General features: G+C 33.9%; 1 protein-coding gene across 3 annotated transcripts in view; it reads right to left on the reverse strand.

Annotated features, from left to right (window-relative positions):
- The window catches only part of PLCB1 (phospholipase C beta 1), a 738,719-nt gene that overhangs the window by 138,140 nt on the left and 577,973 nt on the right, over nt 1–22,606 (reverse strand). For all 3 annotated transcript variants that reach the window (XM_031656114.1, XM_031656115.1, XM_031656116.1), the window contains exons 16-23: nt 22,454–22,550; nt 19,874–19,958; nt 17,776–17,900; nt 13,491–13,645; nt 10,286–10,450; nt 8,424–8,523; nt 7,321–7,425; nt 6,193–6,302 (exon numbers count right to left, since the gene is read on the reverse strand). In XM_031656114.1, coding sequence (XP_031511974.1) covers nt 6,193–6,302; nt 7,321–7,425; nt 8,424–8,523; nt 10,286–10,450; nt 13,491–13,645; nt 17,776–17,900; nt 19,874–19,958; nt 22,454–22,550 — 942 coding nt within the window. The remainder of the gene's footprint in view (nt 1–6,192; nt 6,303–7,320; nt 7,426–8,423; nt 8,524–10,285; nt 10,451–13,490; nt 13,646–17,775; nt 17,901–19,873; nt 19,959–22,453; nt 22,551–22,606) is intronic.

Below are 22,606 nucleotides of genomic sequence, written 5' to 3' on the forward strand. Positions count from 1 at the left end.
TTATTTTTAAGAGACATGATCTCTGTCACCCAGGCTAGGGTACAGTAGTGCATTTACAGCTCATTGCAGCCTCTGCCTTCTAGACTCAAGCGATTCTCCTGCCTCAGGCTCCCGAGAGCTGGGACTACAGGCATGTGTTAGAACACTCAGCTAATATTTGCAAACAATTTTAGATGAATTTCAGCTCACTCACAAGAACATGTGAGTCAGACAATATAAAAAGTAGGCCCTTTGGAATAAATAAACTTTTAGTATTACCAAACAACTTTTGCTTTTCAACATCAATATTACACAAAGACCACTCACACACTTTTACTTGCAGGATGCAAACACAGACGATGTTGGGAATTCTTGTGAACATTTTTGGCCTTGAGGGCTGGGTAAGGTTTGTAGTGTCAGGGACTCTGTGTTAGAGGACAATTTTCCCAAGTATGGAAATGAATGCTTGGCAGATGAATACAGCTTTTGTAACTTCCAAGTTGAGGGATATGTATTTTGGCCAGCCAATGCACAAACCAATCAAATAGAACCCACAAAGATAAACCTAACTTTCTGAAGAATAAGTTCTGACAACATCCAGTGATTAAAGGGGGGAAATTCTTGACATTCAACTAAAAATTCAATCAAAAGATGTTACTATTTAAGGTAAAGGTCTTGTACCCTGTGCTCACTCATTCAGGTAACCTGCTACAGAGGACAGAAAGATGAACGAAGGTCCCATCCTTGCTAAAGGTTACCAGAAAATTACAGCTTTGTTACAGAGGTGATGCACGTGTGGTGAAGATGCTTGTTAAACTGTGCTCCAAGGACCAGCAGTACCCCATCACTCGGGGGCTTATTAGAGATGCTGAGTCCCAGGCCCTACCCCAGACCCAGTGAATCAGGATCAGCATTTTATCACGATGCCCTGGTCTTCACACTTAACGTGGAAAAGTGCTGATGTGGAACATGAGTTGTAGAACCCAATCCTTGTAGTTAGGATTTCAATCCTAACTCTTTTCTTTACTAATAGTATGGCACAGGCAAGCAATTTAACTCCTCAATGCATTAGTTTCTTCATTTGTTAAATGGAAATAATGGTAATTAGGACATCCAGAGGTTTTAAGACTTAAGTGAGTGAATACAGTAAAAGCTTCATGGCCAGGCATGGTGAATCACCCCTGTAATCTCAGTGCTTTGGGAGGCGGAAGTGGGAGGATTGCTTGAGCTGGGAGTTGAAGACCAGCTTGGGCAACATATTGAGACCCTGTCTTGATCAAAGAAAAATAAAATAAAGGGCTCAATATAGTGTCAGATATACAGTAAGCACTCAGTAACCGCTCATTATATTTATTTTTTCTTTACTTCTCTAACATTAAAAAAATCACTTTCAAATATTGCATTTATGAGATTATTATCACAAAATATTTCCTAATAAATGTATGAGATATTTACTTTTTCCTTTTATAGGTATTTTAAAGACAGAAAAGAAAAAATATGTTATGATATTTCACTAGGCATCTCTGTAATTACATTATTCGGTCTATAAAACATTTAAAAAATTATTTTTTAAAATGTGCATAGAGGTCAGCCACGGGGGCTCACGCCTGTAATCCCAGCACTTTGGGAGGCCGAGGCAGGTGGATTACCTGAGGTCAGATGTTCAGGAAGAGCCTAGCCAACATGGTGAAACCCCATCTCTACTAAAAAGATAAAAATTAGCCGGGTGTGGTGGTGAGAGCCTGCAGTCCTGGCTACTCAGGAGGCTGAGGCAGGAGAATTGCTTGAACCCGGGAGGCAGAGGTTGCAGTGAGCCGAGATCACGCCACTGCACTCTAGCCTGGGCGACAGAGCAAGACTTCGTCTCAAAAAAGAAACAAACGAAAATTTACATAGGAAACGTGCTAGAAGGATATACATTAAAAATGTTAACAGTATTTGCAGAATTAGAGGGTTTTAAATTTGTATTTCTTTAGTTTACTATGTTTTAAAATTTTTCTACATGACTTTTTATTTAGAGGAATTAACTGTGAATGTTATACCTCGTTAGGATTCAGTAAAGCACTTATTCTACAACTTGACTAATCTACCACTCTGAATTTACAAAGACAAAATAAATCCAATAACAAATCTTTATTATTCCTTCACTTCCAACCATTATTCAGACAATATGTAACCTAATATATATTATACACATAATATATGTATAATATAATCCGAATAATATATTTTTGCCTTATCTGAAATGAATATCTATTGTTCAAATCATGGGGGAAAATTCCACCTATCTATTTGATTTATAAATTACTCTAGGAAGATAATTTATAAGACTATTAAAAACCTGGTAATATTTTGCAGTCCAATGAAGTTTTTAATGTTCAAACAGAAATGACCTTTAGAAGCATCACATTAAAATGATGATACTAAAAAAGTCTTTGATGCTAAAATAGTGTCTCCAGTGCCTGCCATGTCCTAGATAGAATTTTCTTCAGAGAAAACCACAGTTACTTATTTTCAATGGCATCATTCAAACAAACTTACATTATTCCAAGACAAGAAAAAAGACATACTGGTGCTCAAAGTGTGAAATGACTTTTCTTTCCTAGCATTACATGTTAAGGGCAAATGATTTTTTTTTTTCTTGAGTTGTAAAAATGAGGCCAGTGAAGAGTTTAAACATGTCAAAGGAAAAAAATCGTATTTTCTCTGTTAGACCAATACAGAGTCTATGTGATTCAATGCCTCTAAAATTATTTCTAAAACTGAAAAATGTCCAAATATTGTCCAAGTTTAAACAATATTACACATTTCTAAAATTGCTTTCTGCTCACCTTTAAGAAAAGAACAACAAAAATAAGAGTGACCTGAAACTACTTCCGTAGTTTTGTACATTTTATTCTCCTGAAATACCTTTTTGATGGTGCAAAGATAGGGTTTTCAAAGGACATCAATTTGTAAAAAGAGTCCTACAATCTCAAAGGCCTTATGTCTCCCATTCTTTAGGGTGACATTTTCCCCTAGTCATTACAGAAATTGTCTCTCTGAAGCACCATTAGGAAAATGTTCCATTATGAGACCTTTAGCTCAATTACTATATCTAATCGGAGCCATACACTGAATTAGGAAATATTTACAAACAATTTTATCTCATTTTATTTTATTTTATTTTATTTTATTTTTAAGAGACATGGTCTCTGTCACCCAGGCTAGGGTATAGTAGTGCATTCATAGTTCATTGCAGCCTCTTTCTCCTGGACTCAAGCAATTCCCCTGCCTCAGGCTCCCGAGTAGCTGGGATTTCAGGCATGTGTCAGCACAGCCAGCTAATATTTGCAAACAATTTTAGATAAATTTCAGCTCACTCACAAGAACATGTATGTCAGACAACATAAAAAGTAGGCTGAAATATGGTAGTGTTGAAATGTTCTCTTGAAGCAAGTGCTTATTCCTTAGACACAATGGCTAACTAATAGGTTAAAGTTGATAATCTAAAAAGTATTTCCTCTAAATACCGAAAATACATGTAATTTCACTTGAAAATGCTTTCATTTAACCTCTATTTCTTACAGAATAAAATACATCCAGTTGAAAAAAGACATTCCTGTTTGTTTCTTTTTTTTTTTTTTAACTTTTATTTTAGGTTCGGGGTACACATGAGGGTTTGTTATATAGGTGTGTCATAGGGGTTTGGTATTCAGATAACTTTGCCACTCAGGTAATATGCATTGTACCTAATAGGTCCTGTTTTCTATTTAGAGAAGAATGCTATTAATAGTGATTTATTTATATCTATGTAAATTATCCTTACCTTTAATTATACTTTATTAAATATGCTATTAAGTAAAGCAGGAAAAAGAGAAAAGAATTTGAGAACCTTTGGTGGATTTCCAAAGAGAGAAATTAATTTCATACTGATGTCCATATGAGTAAAATGAAAGACTCATAGAATAGCCTTAATCTTTTAAAGGTCATGGAAAAGAGAAAAAGCACTATTATCGTTGAAGAAATACCAGAATGAAAGATGTAAGTATTGCCAAATATTTAAATTCTTAATTAACTAATTAAGAATTAATTCAGAAAGAGAACTCATTCTTGTATTTATTTATAAAACAGCAAGCTACTTAGCATTGCTAGTTTCCCTAGAAGCAGAAGTGGACATGAGGATTCTTGAGCACATGAGTTACTGAGAGAATGGTCTCAGGAAAAAACTGCAGGAAGGTGAGGCAAACAGGTTAAGACAGGAAAGAAGATAAGTCGAAATGTGGCCTCAGGCAAACTCCAATCTCAGGCTGATACCACAGGGCGCTTGGGAGCATGAACTACAACACAGAAATTGCCCACCACAAGCAAGGGGCTGAGCTATTATTCTCCCAAGTGGGATTTATCCCAGAGATGCAAGGATGGTTCAACATACGCAAATCAATCAATGTGATACATCATATCAGCAGAATGAAGGGAAAAAAACCCATATGATCATTTCAATTGATGTTGAAAAAGCTTTTGATAAAATTCAACATCCCTTCTGGTAAAAACTCTCAAAAAAACCCTACCTGGGTACAGAAGGAACATATATCAACACAATGAAAGCCATATATAACAGTTCAACAGCTAGTATCAAACTGAATGAAGAAAAACTGAAAGCCTTTCCTCTGAGATCTGGAATAAGACAAGGATGCTCACTTTCACCACTATTATTCAACATAGTACTGGAAATCCAAGCTAGAGCAATTAGACAAGAAAATGAAAAAAGGGCATCCAAATTGGAAAAAGTCAAATTATTCCTGTTCGCAGATGATATGATCTTATATTTGGAAAAACCGAATGACTCCACCAACAAGCTATTAGAACTGATGAACATTCAGTGAAGTTGTAGAATTAAAAATTAGTGTACAAAAATCAGTATGCCTGTATCAGAATATCAAATGCACCCCATAACATATATGCCAACTATGTACCCATAAATAAAATAAAATAAAATAGTGCAGCATTGCAAATATCCAATAATTGGGGGCTTAGTAATTAAATTATGGTGGAGCTATATGATAGAACGTTATGAGTTATTAAAAGTCATGTCATAGAAGAATATTTAACGACATGGACAATGAGATACTTAATACTTTTATTTTCACTTACAACACAAACTATGAATATTATCCCATTTTATGAAAGAGTAACAGTTGTGCATAAAAAGGCTAGATATGTATACACCCATATTCACAGTGGCTATCTCTGAGTGGAAGGGATATTTGAATTACAGTTGATTTCTTTGTTGTTTTCTTTTGTCATTTTTATGTTTTAAATTTTCTATGATAAATCTAGAATGCTTTTGAAATAAGAAAAGCATTACTTAATGAACAATATCAACTTTAATAGACTATTTAACTGAACTATTTAATGGATAACTATTAGTTATAGTTATTAAAACAATTTTCAAGGTTTTTTCCCCCAATACTGACAGTTCTCCATTTTCTATCTTTTTTCTCAAGTTTTTCCTCTGAATAAAATATAAAATAGCAACATTTTATCACTATTTTTAATATTAGTATCACCTTTAATAATCAAGCTATAATTCACTTTTTTAAAAGCAAAAAGACTGCCAGTCTACATAGAAGCTTTGTATTTTTAAACTTCATTTCTACTATTTTTAGATCCTTCCTTAATTATGTGTTGCATTGTGACATCTAATTTGGAATAATATATCAATTATTTGGAGGACATACATTATAATATGTAAATAAACCATCTAATAATGATAGTAGACTCTTCACGGCTCATACTATTTTCCAGGTATTGTGTTACATGTTTTACGTATTATAAAAAATCAGAAAAGCACTTTGAAAATCCTGTGTACTACATTAAAGACAAAGGGAAACCTTAAATGATTTGATGATTATCTTCCTTTTTAAGTGCCTTTATCACCTTTAATTGGCATGAAATCATGTAGAAAGTTTCAATGGAAATAGCAAGATGTGTACAGTTTAATTTTATCACAAGATAAGATGCTCATGGTATCCACAGAACACCAAAAGAAAATGAAATGTGAAAAATTTAAGTCAGTCATCTAGATGTTCTGTGACATGATGCTGAACTCCATGAAAGTGTTCCAATGTGCTATTTCTTCTCCTGAGGTATGTGATATTACCTAGACAAAGCCAACAAGTAGGTGTGGAAATCATGCTTAATGCTGTATGTGAGATTAAAACACCCTCTCACCTCTTTCTTTACTTCTTCTTCATCTTCCAGTGTCAAAGCAGCCAATTGCTTAGCTCTCTGCTCCATCAGGTTCACATACCGGATTGGGTTTGATAAAGCTTCAATGACATCTAAATAGGGAAGAGACATTTTAGATCAAAGGTCCTGGAGGTATTGATTATCCATCATTCATCTACTTACTCATCTGTCTGACCATCAGTCCATGCATTCATTCATCACCCATCTACCCACCCATCCATCCATCCATCCACTCAGTTATTATCCATCTTCCGTTCTTCCATCTACCCATACAACTATCCACTCCTCTAACCAACACTTTGAACATGGACAAGGGTTAGGACTCTGTTGAAACTTCAGGAAGAGACAAATTAAGAGTTTAGTTCTGAGAGTCAAACTGGACAGGCTTCAACTCAGGATCCTTCAATACTCTTGATCCTTTAGTTTCTTTTTGAGGGGCCTATCCATTCCAGCAATGGCCCACACAATTGTCCTATTTGGCTCAAATGATGTTTCATAAATGGAGACATTTCATATAAAAAGCCTGCTTTCCAGACTGTTGAGACAACCCAATGATTTGGCAATATAGTTATCATTTGAATGGCAGTACCTAGCTGGAATGAGTTATGGCTGCCAGCTTTGGATGGACCATGTGCCACAAGCTTACCATGGTCTCCAGTACTCCCCAGTGTCTTACACCCAAGCTACTTGGCACTATAAGCATTTATGTTTATGATTCTTGGTTAATTCCTTAAATTTAGGATGTCACTCATGAAAAGAATCAGCATTCTAAAATTGGTGGAAGACAAATTCAGTGTACAGACCTAGACATCTGTTGTAATGGATAACATGAGTTGGTAAGTGCTGGGCCCATGAGAATAAGACTACCAGGGAATAAATATTCAAAAAACTGAGGTGTTGTGATTTTAATTAAAACACATTAAATTAAAATGTATTCACAATGGCTCAAGCAATTTACCTCTAAACACACATACGAAAATAGGGGTAATTCTGAAGCCAGAATCTCCTGCCTTGTTTGGTTCAGTTTTCCTTCCACTAACCCAAAAATATATGGTGACCCAGACAGAAATGCCCCTTTGAGTAAAGGGGTATTTGAGTTAAGTTGTTTACCTGCATATGTGTCTGGCACATAGTCTTTCACTTCTATGTAGACAAAGACAGCAGGCAGCATCAGTGGCTGGTTCCTTTCATTCCTTAGACATATATAGTGATAGCCTGGAAGGTGAGAATAATGCTGTGTAGCACATATTTCCTTCCCAATGTTAGTTATAAGTATGCACATCTATGTGACGAAAGCATGTATTTCAGGTTACTTTAGATGAAAAACAGGTCACTTTTTTCATTTTAATAACAGTTATGAATGATAAGGTATTATTTTTCTCATCAGAAAAGAAAACATTCATTGTGATTTTTTCCTTTCCAACCATATGTTTTTTTTTCCTACAAAAGAGAATTCAAAATCATATGTCATAGACTGAATTATTGATCCAAACTTGCCCCCATAACAGAATTATACTTGACATGAATTCTTTTTTTTTTAATTGTTATTACTATTTTTTGTAGAGAGAGGGTCTCACTCTGTTGCCCAGGCTGGTTTCAAACTTCTGGCTTCAAGAGATCCTCCTGCCTCAGCCTCCCAAAGTGCTGAGACTATGGGGGTGAGCCGCCATGCTCAGCTTTGACGTGATTTCTTGACTTGTGCTTAAGCTCTGCTTTGGTCAACAGTATATTAGTATTTTGGTGTAAGCACAGGCTTAAAATGCTCATGCAGAATTAGACTGGCCCTCTGTATTCCAATGGTCTGCCAAGAGAAGTCCATATTGTGGAAGGAACTGCCACTTCAGCCTGGGCCCCAGAGTGAGCACGTGTGGGACAGACATAGACCCAACCCAGAACCTGAAGCACAGCTATGCTGCTGAGCCCAGGCTAGATCAGCCAAACCTGGTCAACCCACAGACCTATGAGCATGAAGATAAATACTTGCATATAAGTTTTCAGATTGTTTGTTACACATAATTATTGTTGAAAGAGTTGACTAATATGTTAATACTACAACATGCCACAAAAACATGTAACTAAATCTCATAGCTCTTGTTACATAACAAAATTACAAAGCAGAAAATAGTTTCCTAAATCATTTTCTAGTAATATTTTAAGCAGTGATGATTTTCTTTGCAACTTTGATTAAAAGTTTCTCAGCACACTATCCATACCTGGCCGAATGGCTTGCACTGGCAAGATACGGTGGCCAATGAATTTACCTCCTTCTTCATAAACTGCTATTCTCAAACAGGCCAGAGTAGGAAGAACCACCTACAAAGGACATTAAGGACACATCTGGTTATACGAATGAACAATTCCAAGAAATAATTAGAAAGGTATTATTCAATCAGGACCAGCTTTTCTTCTTTTCTTTTTTCTGTCTTTTTTTTTTTTGTGAGACAGAGTCTTGCTCTGTCACCCAGGCTGAAGTGCAGTGGCATGATCTTGGCTCACCGCAACCTCCGCCTCCCAGGTTCAAGCAATTCTCCTGTCTCAGCCTTCTGAATAGCTAGTACTATACAGGTGCACGCCTCCACGCCTGGCTAATTTTTGTATTTTTTTTTAGTAGAGACAGCATTTCACCACATTGGTCAGGCTGGTCTCGAACTCCTGACCTCAGGTGATCCACCGCCTTGGCCTCCCAAAGTGCTGGGATTACAGGCGTGAGCCACTGCGCCTAGCCAGGACCACCTTTTCAGATCCAAGTAGAAGTTTCTACTTAGCTACTTTAGACAAAAAGTTGAGATGTTGCCTTATAAATTTCATTGTCAGAGGAGAAGACATGGGTTGTCAGAGATAGGGCTTCATCTGTGTTTTATCACCTTGCCTAAATGAGGCATTTGTTAAAAAAAAATAGGCTGTTTTATTTTTACATGAACATTCTCAATGTGGAAATGACAAAAGTTCTATCTTTAAACAAAAAGAGTTCAGTGGTCTTATCACCATGTGAATATTTCATTTATGTTTTCAAAGCAAATTACTTTTGCATCTTCAAAGTGACAGCAGAAAAAAGTGAAAACCACCACCACCGAAAAACAAGAATAACTTTCAGGATAACTTTCAAAGTACAATTGCTTTATAAATTTGTAAATTCCCATAGTAAGCAACGAGCAACTACTCATTTCTTTCCTCAGTGTGAAACATCTAAAATATGCAGTTATATCTCATGTCAAGAACATGAAGTCAACTATCTCTTTAAAAATGTATTGTTTACAAAACCAGCAAACTCACATTTATTGAATATTTTCATTGTGCTAGATATTTCTTAAGCGTGGTTAGCGTATTTACTTATGGAATATTCATAATAACCCTAAGAAGTAAACATTATAGTAAACATTATTATTAAACTCAGTTAACATACGGAAAAATCTCAGAGCACAGGGAGTTTCCATATAGCTATTCTCCTTGCAGGAGACTGGCTTTGTAGGTATTTTGGCCAGAAAAAAAGCAAAGAGTAGGGTAAAAATTCTACTTCCCACTGAACTTACTTTCTTCCTTTATATGATAAGCATGTGTGAAGAAGATTTGCTTTTTGGTGAAGAAAGAGAAGGGCCCAGTTGAGTGTGAAAGGTTTCAATTTTATTAGATGGAACCCAGACAAGATTGAATGACCAGCTCTCAGAGGCTAGAGATTTTGGGGAATTTAAATAATATTCCTTTTAAAGGACGTATGAATTTTCTTTCTCTCAGCCACTATATTATTCCCTACTTCCACTCTACTTCATTTGAGTTATAATTAAAAAGTATCATTTATCACTTGTACTATCAGATGATAGGAGTTCAATGTATATGTTTTTATGGCTGTCCATTTGAGGCATACTAGAATGAATTGATTTACAATACAATTCTGAAAATCCAAACAAGTGATCAACAGAATTCTTGAAGAGTTTTCAGAATGGCTTTCAAAGGGTAATTGCTTTATAAATGTGTAAATTTCCAAATTAAACAACAAGTAATTCACCATTTCATTATTTTCTCAGTGTAAAACACCTGAAAATGCAGTTATAACTCATATCAAGAACATGTGACCAACCTTTTTGAACACAATAGGTTCTTCTTCCCAGACAGGATTCACAGCATTTCCTTGGGATGTCTTGGTCTTAAATGCCTTCCTCCTTGTATCCACAGGCAAACCAAACATATCCACTTCCACGTAAGTCCCGACTTTCTTATCAGAAAGAAACTGACCTGATATAATCTAGAAAATAAATCAATCAATCCATAAGGAGTTTTGATATGCAAATAACACAGACATAAGAGAATACTTTAAAGAGCCACAAATGCTGCTGGCGAATGTTGAATTATAAGCAAAATGGAATAGAAGCAAGAGTAGAAATATGATTTTCCTTTCACTTAACGGGTTGTGATATGGTTTGGTTCTGTGTCCTCACCCAAATCTCATGTTAAATTGTAATCCCCACACGTTTGGGGAGGGACCTGGTGTGAGGTGATTGGATTATGGGAGTGGTTTCTCTCATGCTGTTCTCATGATAGTGAGTTCTCACAAGATCTGATGGTTTAAAAGTGTGTGGCAGTTCTCCCTTTGCTCTCTCTCTCCTTCCCTCGTGTGACATGTGCTTTGCTTCCCCTTCACTTTCCACCATAATTGTAAGTTTCATGAGGCCTCCTCAGGCATGCAGAACTGTGAGTCAATTAAACCTCTTTTCTTTATAAATTGCTCAGTCTCAGGTAGTTCTTTATAACATTGTGAAAATGAACTAATACAGATTGGTAGAGGGATATTGAAAATGGTAAGGTTAGAAGTAGTCAATTAATAAGACAAAATATTGTAGGAGGAATAAATGAACAAGTATTCACTTTAAACCATCAAGATCAGTTTATTGGTACCCCTAATCTCACATGGTGTCACCATCTACAGTTAGGTATCCTTTGTCTAGCTACAGAACTAATTGATATTATAGACTTAAAAGAGATTTTTAATATTACATATTTATAAATGTCTTCCAGGTCTGCCTCTGTTTCTGTCCAAATTTTCAAAACCTGAGGTATCCATTAGCTGTCATAAAGGTTAATGGAGGCAAACAAGATGTGCTTCTGCTGTATACTAGGAAGGTGAACAGCAGGAAGCAAGTGCCGACAGAGCAAACCTGGTGAATCCGGGTTAGGTGGTTACAAGAAAGTTGCCTACTGGTCAAGAACTTTCTGAGCTCAAGATTGTGAAAAGGAAACAGCATTATGGCTGGGCTCACAATCTGAGCTTAAGATTGTGAAAGGGGACAGAATTATGGCCGGGCCAGAAATCAGACAAAATGGTGGCGTGAGAATAGCCATCAAAGGTTGAGTAAAGTCAAAGTCAGTTACATGCTGATGTGGTCACAAATTCTGAGTAATGTGAGAGAAAGTCATCAGGAAGGCTCTCTGGATTTATCCTGGGACAACTCATTTCCCCTGTATGTTCTCTTTGGCTTGAGTGTATGGGACCTGCTAGCAACAATCTCTTTGTTTAACTTGAGGTTCTTCGTGAGAACCATGTCTATAAAATGAGCAGACATTTCAAAACATGTTTAAAACTTCTAAGTTCTAGAAGTCCTACTTGGAATTCAGATGCACAGATTTTGTGTGTTTAAGATGTTTGACCAAAGTAGAGTCCTATACTAAATTCATGACACTAAACCACAATGTTCTCATCAGTAAAATAGGATGGTACAACATCGTGGAAGCTCATAAGTCCATTCTGACGTTATAAAATCTATGCCAGAAAATGAAAACAAAGGCATAATTGGAAAGTTATGATCTGCATCTTGGCTCTAGCTATAATGTGAAAGGTAGGGCTCTACTGCAGTGAGGACTGTCCATTCTGGGGAGACTGACAGCTCTGGAACAGCATCTCTGGACAGGAGCAGCAGGTTACACTTGTCTGGGGCTCAGTTATTTCCCCTTCACAACTCAACATACTTTCCTGCTTCTGTGTCATTGTTTTATAATTGCTTACTGTTACAGTAGAATTTTCAAGACAAAAAAAAGCAAACAAATACATTCAAAACAAGACGAATCTACAAACAAGACAAAAATGTTATTAATTCAACCGAACTGTAACAATTGAAAACGATTCTAAAAGCAGCATTCTATCAGTACATGAAGCTTATGAGTTTATCTTAATCACACCTGACAGAAATTAAACAGCCTTTTCTGAAAACAGTTTCCTAAAATAAACTCTAATTCTGCCAACTTGAACTCTTTATATATGTGGCTTGAAGTAATTTCAAAAGATATAATTATGAGACACTTCATTGAAATTTTATTCTTTAACCCTTGATATAAAGTGACAAAAGTTTTAAGGTGAAAATGTGCTCAACTGCTTAGGGTAGAAAGAAATTAGTGAAGCTGTTATAGAAAGTTTTTTACATAGTTTTTCAAATGCCTTTGTTTAAGGTTAATCAAAAAATTGCATTTATGTCCATTAAAAAAATTTCTTAGTTCTATAGTTATTCAGTTAAACAGAAAACAGATAATATTTTTGAAAAGCTTTAACAATGAAGAATCCATGTAAAAATGTATTCTAAAAAATTGATTTTCCTTTCACAGTATTAAAAATATTTTCTGATAGCTAAAAAATTATATCTGCTATAAAATCAATTTCAAAGAATAAAAAATCATTTGGAATTATTTAGGGTCAGATATACATATGTATGTATATATATGATTTTATATATTTATGATATATGTATATGTATATATATCAATATATACATAAATATTTAATAAAGCAACTTTTATTTAAAGATCATTAACATGTGTTTTAAAATCTCTGAATGCTCTGGAAGATTTTAAAAAACCATTTAAAGTAACTTGAAAGCTTTTGTTTAATATTTGACAATTTATTGAGGGAATGTTCTTTCTCTAATTTTGCTAAGAACCAAAGCGGGGGCGGGGGGTGGGGGGGGAAGACCAGAAAATCTCTCCAATATGGGCCACTAATTATCATGTAAATTTCACAGTAGGATAGTTACACCAAAAAAGAGAATTGGTTATGACGAGTCTCTCTAACTTATTTTATTGATTTAGAGTCCGATTTTTATCATTAAGAATGAGATTCAGTCCCTTTATCTTATCCATGTGGCCTACGAAAACTTTTAATGTGATCTTTAGAGAAAAAAAATGTAGGAAGAAAGTAGAATCTTTGCTAGTTACTAAATTTGTAATGACTAAGCCACTTCTTTATGCATTGTAAATTCAACACTATTGTTAGGAACGCTTTTGTGATGGGGAATACATACCTTAACAGACAAAGTGTTTGCCACTATCCCATCTACGATGCCTTCAGTAAATGGATCAAAATGCTTGTCAGGCCTCCTCATGAACTCTGGCTTCAATCTATAGCCACTCTTTCCGTTGTATTCATACATCCCCATATTTATTTGCATAGCCAGGTCTGAGTATCAAAAACACAAGCCTTATTGTGAGTTTATCTATATTTGGGATAAGAAAGTAAGATTGTAAAGTTAAGTTTATCACGGTCTACTTTTATGACTGTACTCCTTTAGAAGAGAGTTAGTTATTGTAGAAATGTAGAAAACACAGATAAGAAAAAAAATTTACCTGTAATCCCCAAATCCAGAAATAATCACTGCCAACAGAGGGGTGTACAGTCTGCTTTTCCACTTCAAATATATTTTGACATACAGTATGTTGATTTCATTTAATATTTATCTGCCTTAATTATAACAGCTTTCTCAAATTCCTTTGATTAAATATATTAGAATAATATATTTAGATATTATATTATGTATTAAATATTATATTAATATATAATAGAATATATTATATTGTAATATATAATATACATATATAATGTATCTAGTTTCTATATATAATTATATATAGTATATATAAAATATCTAATATATAATTATATATAGTATATATAAAATATCTAATATATAATAGATCTAATATATTAGATATATTATTCTATTATTATATATTATATATCATATGTCTATATTATATATTATATATCTATATTACATATTATACCTATATACTATAGATAATATATATTAGAATAATATAATTTATTTATTCTAACATATTTATTAATAATTATTCTATAATATATATCATAATATAATAATTATATTCTAATACATTTAATATATAATATATTAAATATAGTATTCTAATACTTAAAGCATATATTAGAATATAATGTATTTAATCAGTCCCCTTTTGGGCACATTTATGTTTTTTCTAAGTTTTCACCCTTATAATGTTTTGATAAACATCACTGTGGTGAAATCTTTGAAGCCATCATCAGTGATTTTCTTATAAGTGGAATTTCTGGGACAAATGATGTCCACATTGGAAAAGCTGTCTTTGATGCCTTGCTAAAATGCCCTTCCAAAAGCTTAAACCAGCTTATACTGCTAAGCCATGTTTTTGAGAATGGACTTCTCCATACCTCATTAAAAGAGGATTCCGTCGTTCCTTTTCTTGGTTTTTAATTTGTACATAAAATTACTTTTTAAAAATTTGCACTTCTGTGATTACTTACAATGAATATCTAATTATGCATAGACTCTTCCAGCAATCAAAGGTTACTGGTCAAAATTTTCCTCAGACTCAGTGCATCAAATGAACGTTCACACATATTGCAATTGATAGGGTGAAAAAATACATATTAAAGTTGTAAAGAATCTGGGAAGTTGTCAACTGTTCCAGGTTATCTGTGTCACAACTCATCCCTATGTGGATAATAAGGAGGTGATGATAGAATTATTCTAAAGTTTCATGTAACAAATCATTTTTAGAGCAGAAAAATAAGTGAAATTTTCTCTTACTAAACTATTATTTTATAAACATAACTATGATGCCAAAATTGGACAAAATTTCAAGAAAAATAATGGATTTATGACACTTGAAAAAATTAGCTTCAAAGGCCTGAAAATTACATTAGCAAGTCATATATTCTAAAAATAATACACAACAAATAAGTAGAGCCTACCTTGGGAACAAAAGGATAATTATATAATAGGAAATGAGATCTATTAAGATAACTTATCACATTTATGTCTGAAAGACGAACATTTGAGCATCCCAATGGATGTCCAAGAGACATTTAATAACATTCAATACAAACTTCTAAAACATTATTCAAATAGGACCCGTGTCCTTTAGTATGTTAAAGAATATCTGACTCAAAGACACAGCCAAGATCTGACTTGATGATATCACAACACTGAAATTTATATTAGGATCAGGATGAAGAGAAAGATGCCCACTCTTCACTTAGATAGAAGATGTAAGACCTGGTGTTTGATAGACAAGGAGGTGACTATAGTTAACATTAATAGTTTGTACATTTGAAAATAGCTAGAAGAGAACAATTCGATTATTTCTAATGTAAAGATAAATATTTCAGGTGATGGATATCCCAGTTACTCTGCTTTTATTATATAAATGTATCAAATTATCATACGTACTGTAAACATTTGTACAGCTATTATGTATCAATAAAAAATAAATTAATTGATTTTAAAAAGCCATAAATATCTAGCAAATTGCTCTTAATTGTGACTTAGAGCTTGATAGATACTTAATAAAAGGCATAATGTTGAACTTCCTACTGAAAAAAAAGGAAGATGCCCACTCGGAACCCTCATTTAATACCTTAGAATGGTCAGGCCAAAGCAATAAATAAGGCAGGCAGAGAAATGAGATATGATTAAATTACTGTCTTTGTGTGTCTAAAAATTCCAATAGAATGTACTGCAAAAAAATAGGCTATTATAAGAATTTAGGAAGATGATCATTTGTAAAATATAATAATTTATAAAATAAATAAACATACAAATATAAATATCCAGAAACAATCTGTTAAAAATATAATATAAATAAAAAGAAAGAGCCAATCTAAGAAAACTAGACCTCTGATGAAGACAAGTGATTTTGCTGAGGGACTAAACACAAAAAATTTTAAAGTAAAGAGAAAAGCATATTTCCTGTGACAGAAAGAGTAAAAATTAAAAAGGTGTCAGCTTTTGTCAGATAAATTTATAAATTTAATATGATTTAAAAAATAGTTTTCTTTTTTTTAGTGGTCAAAGTAAACACAACACAGTTAGATTAAGTTTATTTGAAATAAGAATTCCACTGGCAATGGCAAAAAAGGAATTGAAATTAATGGTAGTAAAGGAGAATCACCACTTCCAGGTATTAACCCATATTATAAAATACAGTAAAAAACAGTGAGTTATTGCATTCCAGAAGGCAGACAAATTTATTAATGGAAAAGATATAAAGTGAAAAAAATGGGTCTGAATTAACAACCACAATGAAAAAGGCTGCATCTATTAACTTGTAATTCCAGTTCAGTGGGATGACTGTTTAGGATGAAAAAAAGGATTGATCTCACTTAGACTATGGACCAAAATTAAATTCTGATGGATGAAAAGGCTAAATAAAAAAGAAACCATGGGAAAAATGGGAGCATAAGGCTCTCATCCTGGGGTGAGAAGGCTGTAATCACACAAGTAAACCAAGAACTTTAATTAAACATTAATCAGCCCGACCCGATCCGATGAATTTGTCTGGTTCACAAAAGACATTATACCCTTTAAATAAAAAAGTGCTGTTATAAATCAACAAGAAAATTGACGATAGTCCTGAATATGTAATTCATAAAAGCAGAAATACAAAAACCAAGAAACATATTTTTAAAAGTTCAATTTCAATAATGATTCAAGAAATGAATTTAAAATAACAGTACAATAACAGATTTTTGTCTGAAGTTTAATTACTATTATTATTATTTAATGATAATACTTAATCACCAAGATCGCAAATAAGAAGCCACCTCATATTAAACTTTGCCAACAGCGGAGTAATGTAGCGCAACATTTTTTACAGACAATTTGGCAATATTCATAAAGGTAATTAAAACCTTCACGTTTTTTAACACTAGTAATTCTGTTTTTAAAATCTTTTCCAAAAGAAATTTAGGGAATAGAAATAAGTTTTTAGTGAATTGTGAAATACGCTTAGTAAGAAGTTATTGAAATTCATGTCTGTGTATGGCCCTTAAGTGAGTGTATGTTTATATATGTATATATGAATTATATATATGTATTTATTTTAAATGAGGAGTTACATAAAAAAGCATTTATATGTAGACAAAAAAGACATAGATTACAAAGCTAAAAGTCAACACTGTGGAATCTCTGAGTTGGTAGCATTCCTGGCAGTTCATTTTTAAAATACTTACTGAATTTTCCATTATTTTCAAAATAAATATGTATTATTTTTAAAAGTATAAAAATTTTTGTTTGAAAAATAATGCAAAACCTGCAGAAATAAAGATCCATTTACAGAATAATTGAATAAAATGTCTTGATTTTCAAAATTCACTTTTTTTAATGCATGGATATTCCCTTCATTGAAATTTGCTTTTATTATTTTTTTCAATCAAGTCTGGCAATTTTCTCTCTCCCAATTATGTAAGAATGGTTTTTGGACACTTGGCAATGTGACTTTATAGCAGAATGGGAACAAGCATGTACTTACCCATTGTCTGGAAATTAAGTGCCACCATCTGACAACCTGCATTCCAGAAGAGCTGAGGCATATAGTTGGATGAATCCACACGTGTTCCTTTTGGATATATCCTGCTAAGCTGCATTTTGTTATATCTGGACCATCATGTTAAGTAGTGAATACAATTATAAAAATATTTAGTCAGTAATACTAACTAAGAAGCTATCTTCCATCTTTCTCCATTTGGAAAATGAAGTAAATATTGATGATCTCATTGGGCTACTTTGGGATATTTAGTGCTAATTTTATGAAAGAAATTAAATACCCTGTTTCATTTTAATTTAGTTCATGCATAATAGCAAAAATTTTTGTTGTCAGTAATATCAAATATGCAAAAAGCTTTCTAAACCAACATAATAAGTATGCTCTTATCACATAGGCATAGCATCACCTTTGCAGAGCCCCGTGGGTAAAAGTCAATGAGGTAGCAAAAAGTGGCTGAGGCAAAGTCAATGTGATTCTGTGGAGAGTATTAAGGATGGACTTAATGACTAAGGACACACAAGGAGGCTGGAATGTGTTAAATCATTTGAAAGAATGATATTGTGTTTGGCAGAAGTAGATAATATGCACTGTATAGCTATTTTTGAAATGCTGTCTGCTCATTTTATTAATTTTCTCTGGGAATGCTATTTGCCAAGACTGTGGTACTCTTTATAATTGATAATAAGGTCAATGTATCATGGAAGTTTCTGATCTTGCTTCATATTTTGGTTCCTATCATCATCAGTTTTCCATCCTAAGAATCTTGTAGTTGTTGGACCATGCTATGTCTTTAAAACATGACTGACTAATTCCTATCACCAAGTTAGGTGAAGGTTGGTTAGGATTCTGAGCTAGGCAAAATGAAATTGAACCTCAACTCTCAACCTTGCTAGCTGAATAACCTTGGACAAGTTATTTTGTCTTTCTGTGCCTCAGTTTCCTCATCTATAAAATAGATTGAACAATTTCTACATCATAGGACTACTGTGAGAATTTTTTTTTTTTTTTTTTTTTTTTTTGAGACGGAGTCTCGCTCTGTCACCCAGGCTGGAGTGCAGTGGCCGGATCTCAGCTCACTGCAAGCTCCGCCTCCCGGGTTCACGCCATTCTCCTGCCTCAGCCTCCCGAGTAGCTGGGACTACAGGCGTCCACCACCTCGCCCAGCTAGTTTTTTGTATTTTTTAGTAGAGACGGGGTTTCACCATGTTAACCAGGATGGTCTCGATCTCCTGACCTCGTGATCCGCCCGTCTCGGCCTCCCAAAGTGCTGGGATTACAGGCTTGAGCCACCGCGCCCGGCCTACTGTGAGAATTGAATGAGCTAAGACAAGGTCTATCACACAGTCAATAATGAATACTAACAATGATAATTTTCTAGCAGGACTTTATTTATGGAGTCAACATTTATTTCTTCTTCCACTGATGAATTTTAAAGGTAAGTTTATTCTAGGACTTACTACATGAAATTGAGCACTTTGTGATATTTAGTGTTAATTTTATGAAAGAAATTTAATAGCCTGCTTCACTTTATTTTAGTTCATGGACGATAGCAAAAATTTTTGTTGTCAGTAATATCAATAAATCCATTCTTAGTAATGTATATTTATATTTACAATGTCATCATCATCATCTTTACTATTTGGACATATGGTACATATAAGTATGTGAGATGCCAAGTCAGGCATATATTTCTTTACATATATCTTACATATGTGTAAAGTATGCATACTCATGTTACATATGTTGTACCTAATCCAAAGAGTAAACCATAAAGATAGTATCATTACTTCTGTTTTATAGACAAGGAAAGTCTCGATTAAGCAAATTGCCAAAAGACACAGAGCTTGGTGGTGTGAAGGCAACCTTGAAATCTAGGCTTCCTTTATTCCAAGACCAGTTTTTTATTCCATAGGCCAGACTACCCCGCCCAGCACTGTATATGATACCTGAAACTATTTATCCGCACCAGGCTATATATTTAAGCTATTTTATGCATCTTTCTCCTTATTAAAAAACCAAATGAACAAATAGCACAAGACTTCAGCAGTGTTCATTCTGCAGCCATTCGTCAAATCAAGGATACTCTACAAATTCCACCGGAGACTTGGTGAGTTGTTCAAGTCCTTTGGTTTCCACGAAGGAAGACATTTCAAAACTTTTATTTCTTTCTGAGTTAAGCAACAACAAAACAAAAAAAGGGAAGATGAGAAATACAATTCATTGTTATAAATTATAACTTATAAATGAAATGGGTAAATGTTCAGTGAAGTTGAGAGCAAACAAACCTCAATGTAACTTTAATATTTAATTTTTTTTTCTAGTGCACTATCTACCTGTAACAAAAGCTGAGTCTTGTTAGTTGTCTTTTCTAATATTTGCTACTTGGGTCAGAGCTACTTATGCTTTTGTAATTTAGGGACATAAATGAATTTTAGATAAGTATAGTGTGGCAATAAAAAAATTTGTCAAAAGAGCAGGGACCCTGTGGGAATCTTTTGTTCTAAATTCACCCAGATTTTGTATATACAAAAAAGTATATACAAACTGATAAGGGCCAATGTGGGGTTTAACAAAAGAGACCATGGGAATGTTTGTGCTAGGTGCTATCTCTCTCATACCCACATTGTCACCTTATCAGTTTGTATATACTTTTTTGTTCAAATAACTAATATGACAGAATTATGGTCTTTGAAAACAGAAAGATCCTTGGAAATTTTCCAGTCTCATGGCTTCATTTTCATATTAGATACATGATATGGTTTGGCTGTGTCCCCACCCAAAATCTCATCTTGAATGGTAATACCCACAGTGTCAAGAGGGGGTTACCAGGTGGGGGTAATTGAATTATGGGCGTGGTTCCCTCATGTTGTTCTCATGATAATGCATTAGTCTCATGAGAGCTGATGGTTTTATAAGCATCTGGCATTTCCCTTGTCTGTTCTCATTCTCTCTCCTGCTGCCCTGTGAAGAGTTGCCTTCCACCATGATTGTTAAGTTTCCTGAGGTCTCCCCAGCCATGCAGAACTGTGAGTCAATTAAACCTCTTTTCTTTACAAATTACCCAGTCTTAGATATTTCTTCATAGCAGCACGAGAACCGACTAACACAGTATGAAATAAAATGGAGACCAGAGAGGAGGATGTGCTAAACACAAGAGAAACATTTTGAAAGTGAAATTCAAGCCTCCAATTAAAGTGAGAGAAACAAAACAAAGTTATCCTAGTTTAGAAAGACCAAGAGTCACTTTCTACCCTCGTCCCCACTAAAAAACAACTATTATGAGCAGTATTTTAGATAAGTATCGCACAGGGTGGTTATACAGCTCCAAATTTTTTAAACTGACTTATCTTTGAGATATTTTCCCTCTTTGACCTCTCTTTCAAAATTAAAACCTCGTTTTTCTTAATGATTTCCAGGCTTCTTTATCCATCTTCTCATCTTCTCCAATCCACTCTGAGGCAAACCTTGGCTTGTCTTATTTTGGTCCATCATAAATCTATTTTTATATGACTTATTAAATTAAGAATAACTATTAATTAAATTAAGTCAACATTAATAGGTACTTGGTAAAATATGTTGAATATTCTTTTTTTAAGATTATAAAATCATATTAAACACATGGAGAAAAGTGCTTGTTTGTGAGTCTAGCTGGTGCTGTTGTTTCCAGGTTCTGACGAATCTAAATATATCGGCTCTTTCTCACACTTGGCTACTTGTCTTGGAACTTTAACTAATGAGTTAGAGAAACTCATTTTGCAGTCAATGAAATTACAGTGGTATAAAAATAACTACGCAAGGATGTTTCAAATAAAAGAACTTGTAGGAAATATCAGAAATTAGGACATCGAATTAAATGTTGAGAAATCATTATATATAAACTCTTGGAAGTTGAATTCTTTGTTGTAGAGATCTAGATTCCATATATCACTAAGTGAAGACTTTTTGTAAAATTATACAAATATAAACAAGTGTGTTTTGTAGAGGCTTGGATTTTAATACAGCTGCAAAGCCATCCTTCATTAGAAGCTAGTACATTTAGGCAACATTTCTGTTTTTAGTGCACACCCTTATAAGCAGCTAGTAAGTTTCAAGGATTCCCTTAATCTGATAACATGTTACACTTCATACAAATACAAGGGGCATTTTCATAAAAGAACCCTTTTTTCTGGGTAAAGATGATATTTTTATTTGCATAAGTATGGATGTATAGTTGAATAAAGGGAAAACACAAAGTGATGTGAAGTTAATGCGTTTTATTCTAAACATACAAAATGTGCTGGTCAAATGGAATATAGATAAATTGGTTCTATTTCTAATTATCAGGGTTCATCAAGTCTCTGCCTGCTTCCCTTCTGGGAAATAGTTTATTTCAACATTATCACTTATGTAATAGATGGATGTCACTGTGCGTTGCGAACAAAAAGCAAAGTACAATTCCCAATTGCACTTTCTCATATGGTTATTTTTATATATTACAATACATGTATATTTATTATATATATGTGTAAAGGTAACAAGACAGTCAAAATGTACATATATTTAAAAATATATTCAAAAGTATAAATAGCTCTATTAAGGGTAACATTCTTTGGTCCCATTACTCTGCATTTAAAATATAATCATTATATGCTACAAGAGGGGTTTTTCTCCAGGGAAAACTTACTTTTTGAAATTTCAAATGACTCAAACTTGACCGGCTGAATGTAGTTCACCAGGTTAGACATTTCCTCTGTGGCCATAGCCTCACTTCCAGCGGTCCCCTGGAAGTAGGAATAAAACAGAAGACATTGCCAGAGTCAGCATTATATTATCAGTT

The sequence above is a fragment of the Papio anubis genome, chromosome 16 (assembly GCF_008728515.1).
Source record: "Papio anubis isolate 15944 chromosome 16, Panubis1.0, whole genome shotgun sequence".
NCBI lineage: Eukaryota > Metazoa > Chordata > Mammalia > Primates > Cercopithecidae > Papio > Papio anubis.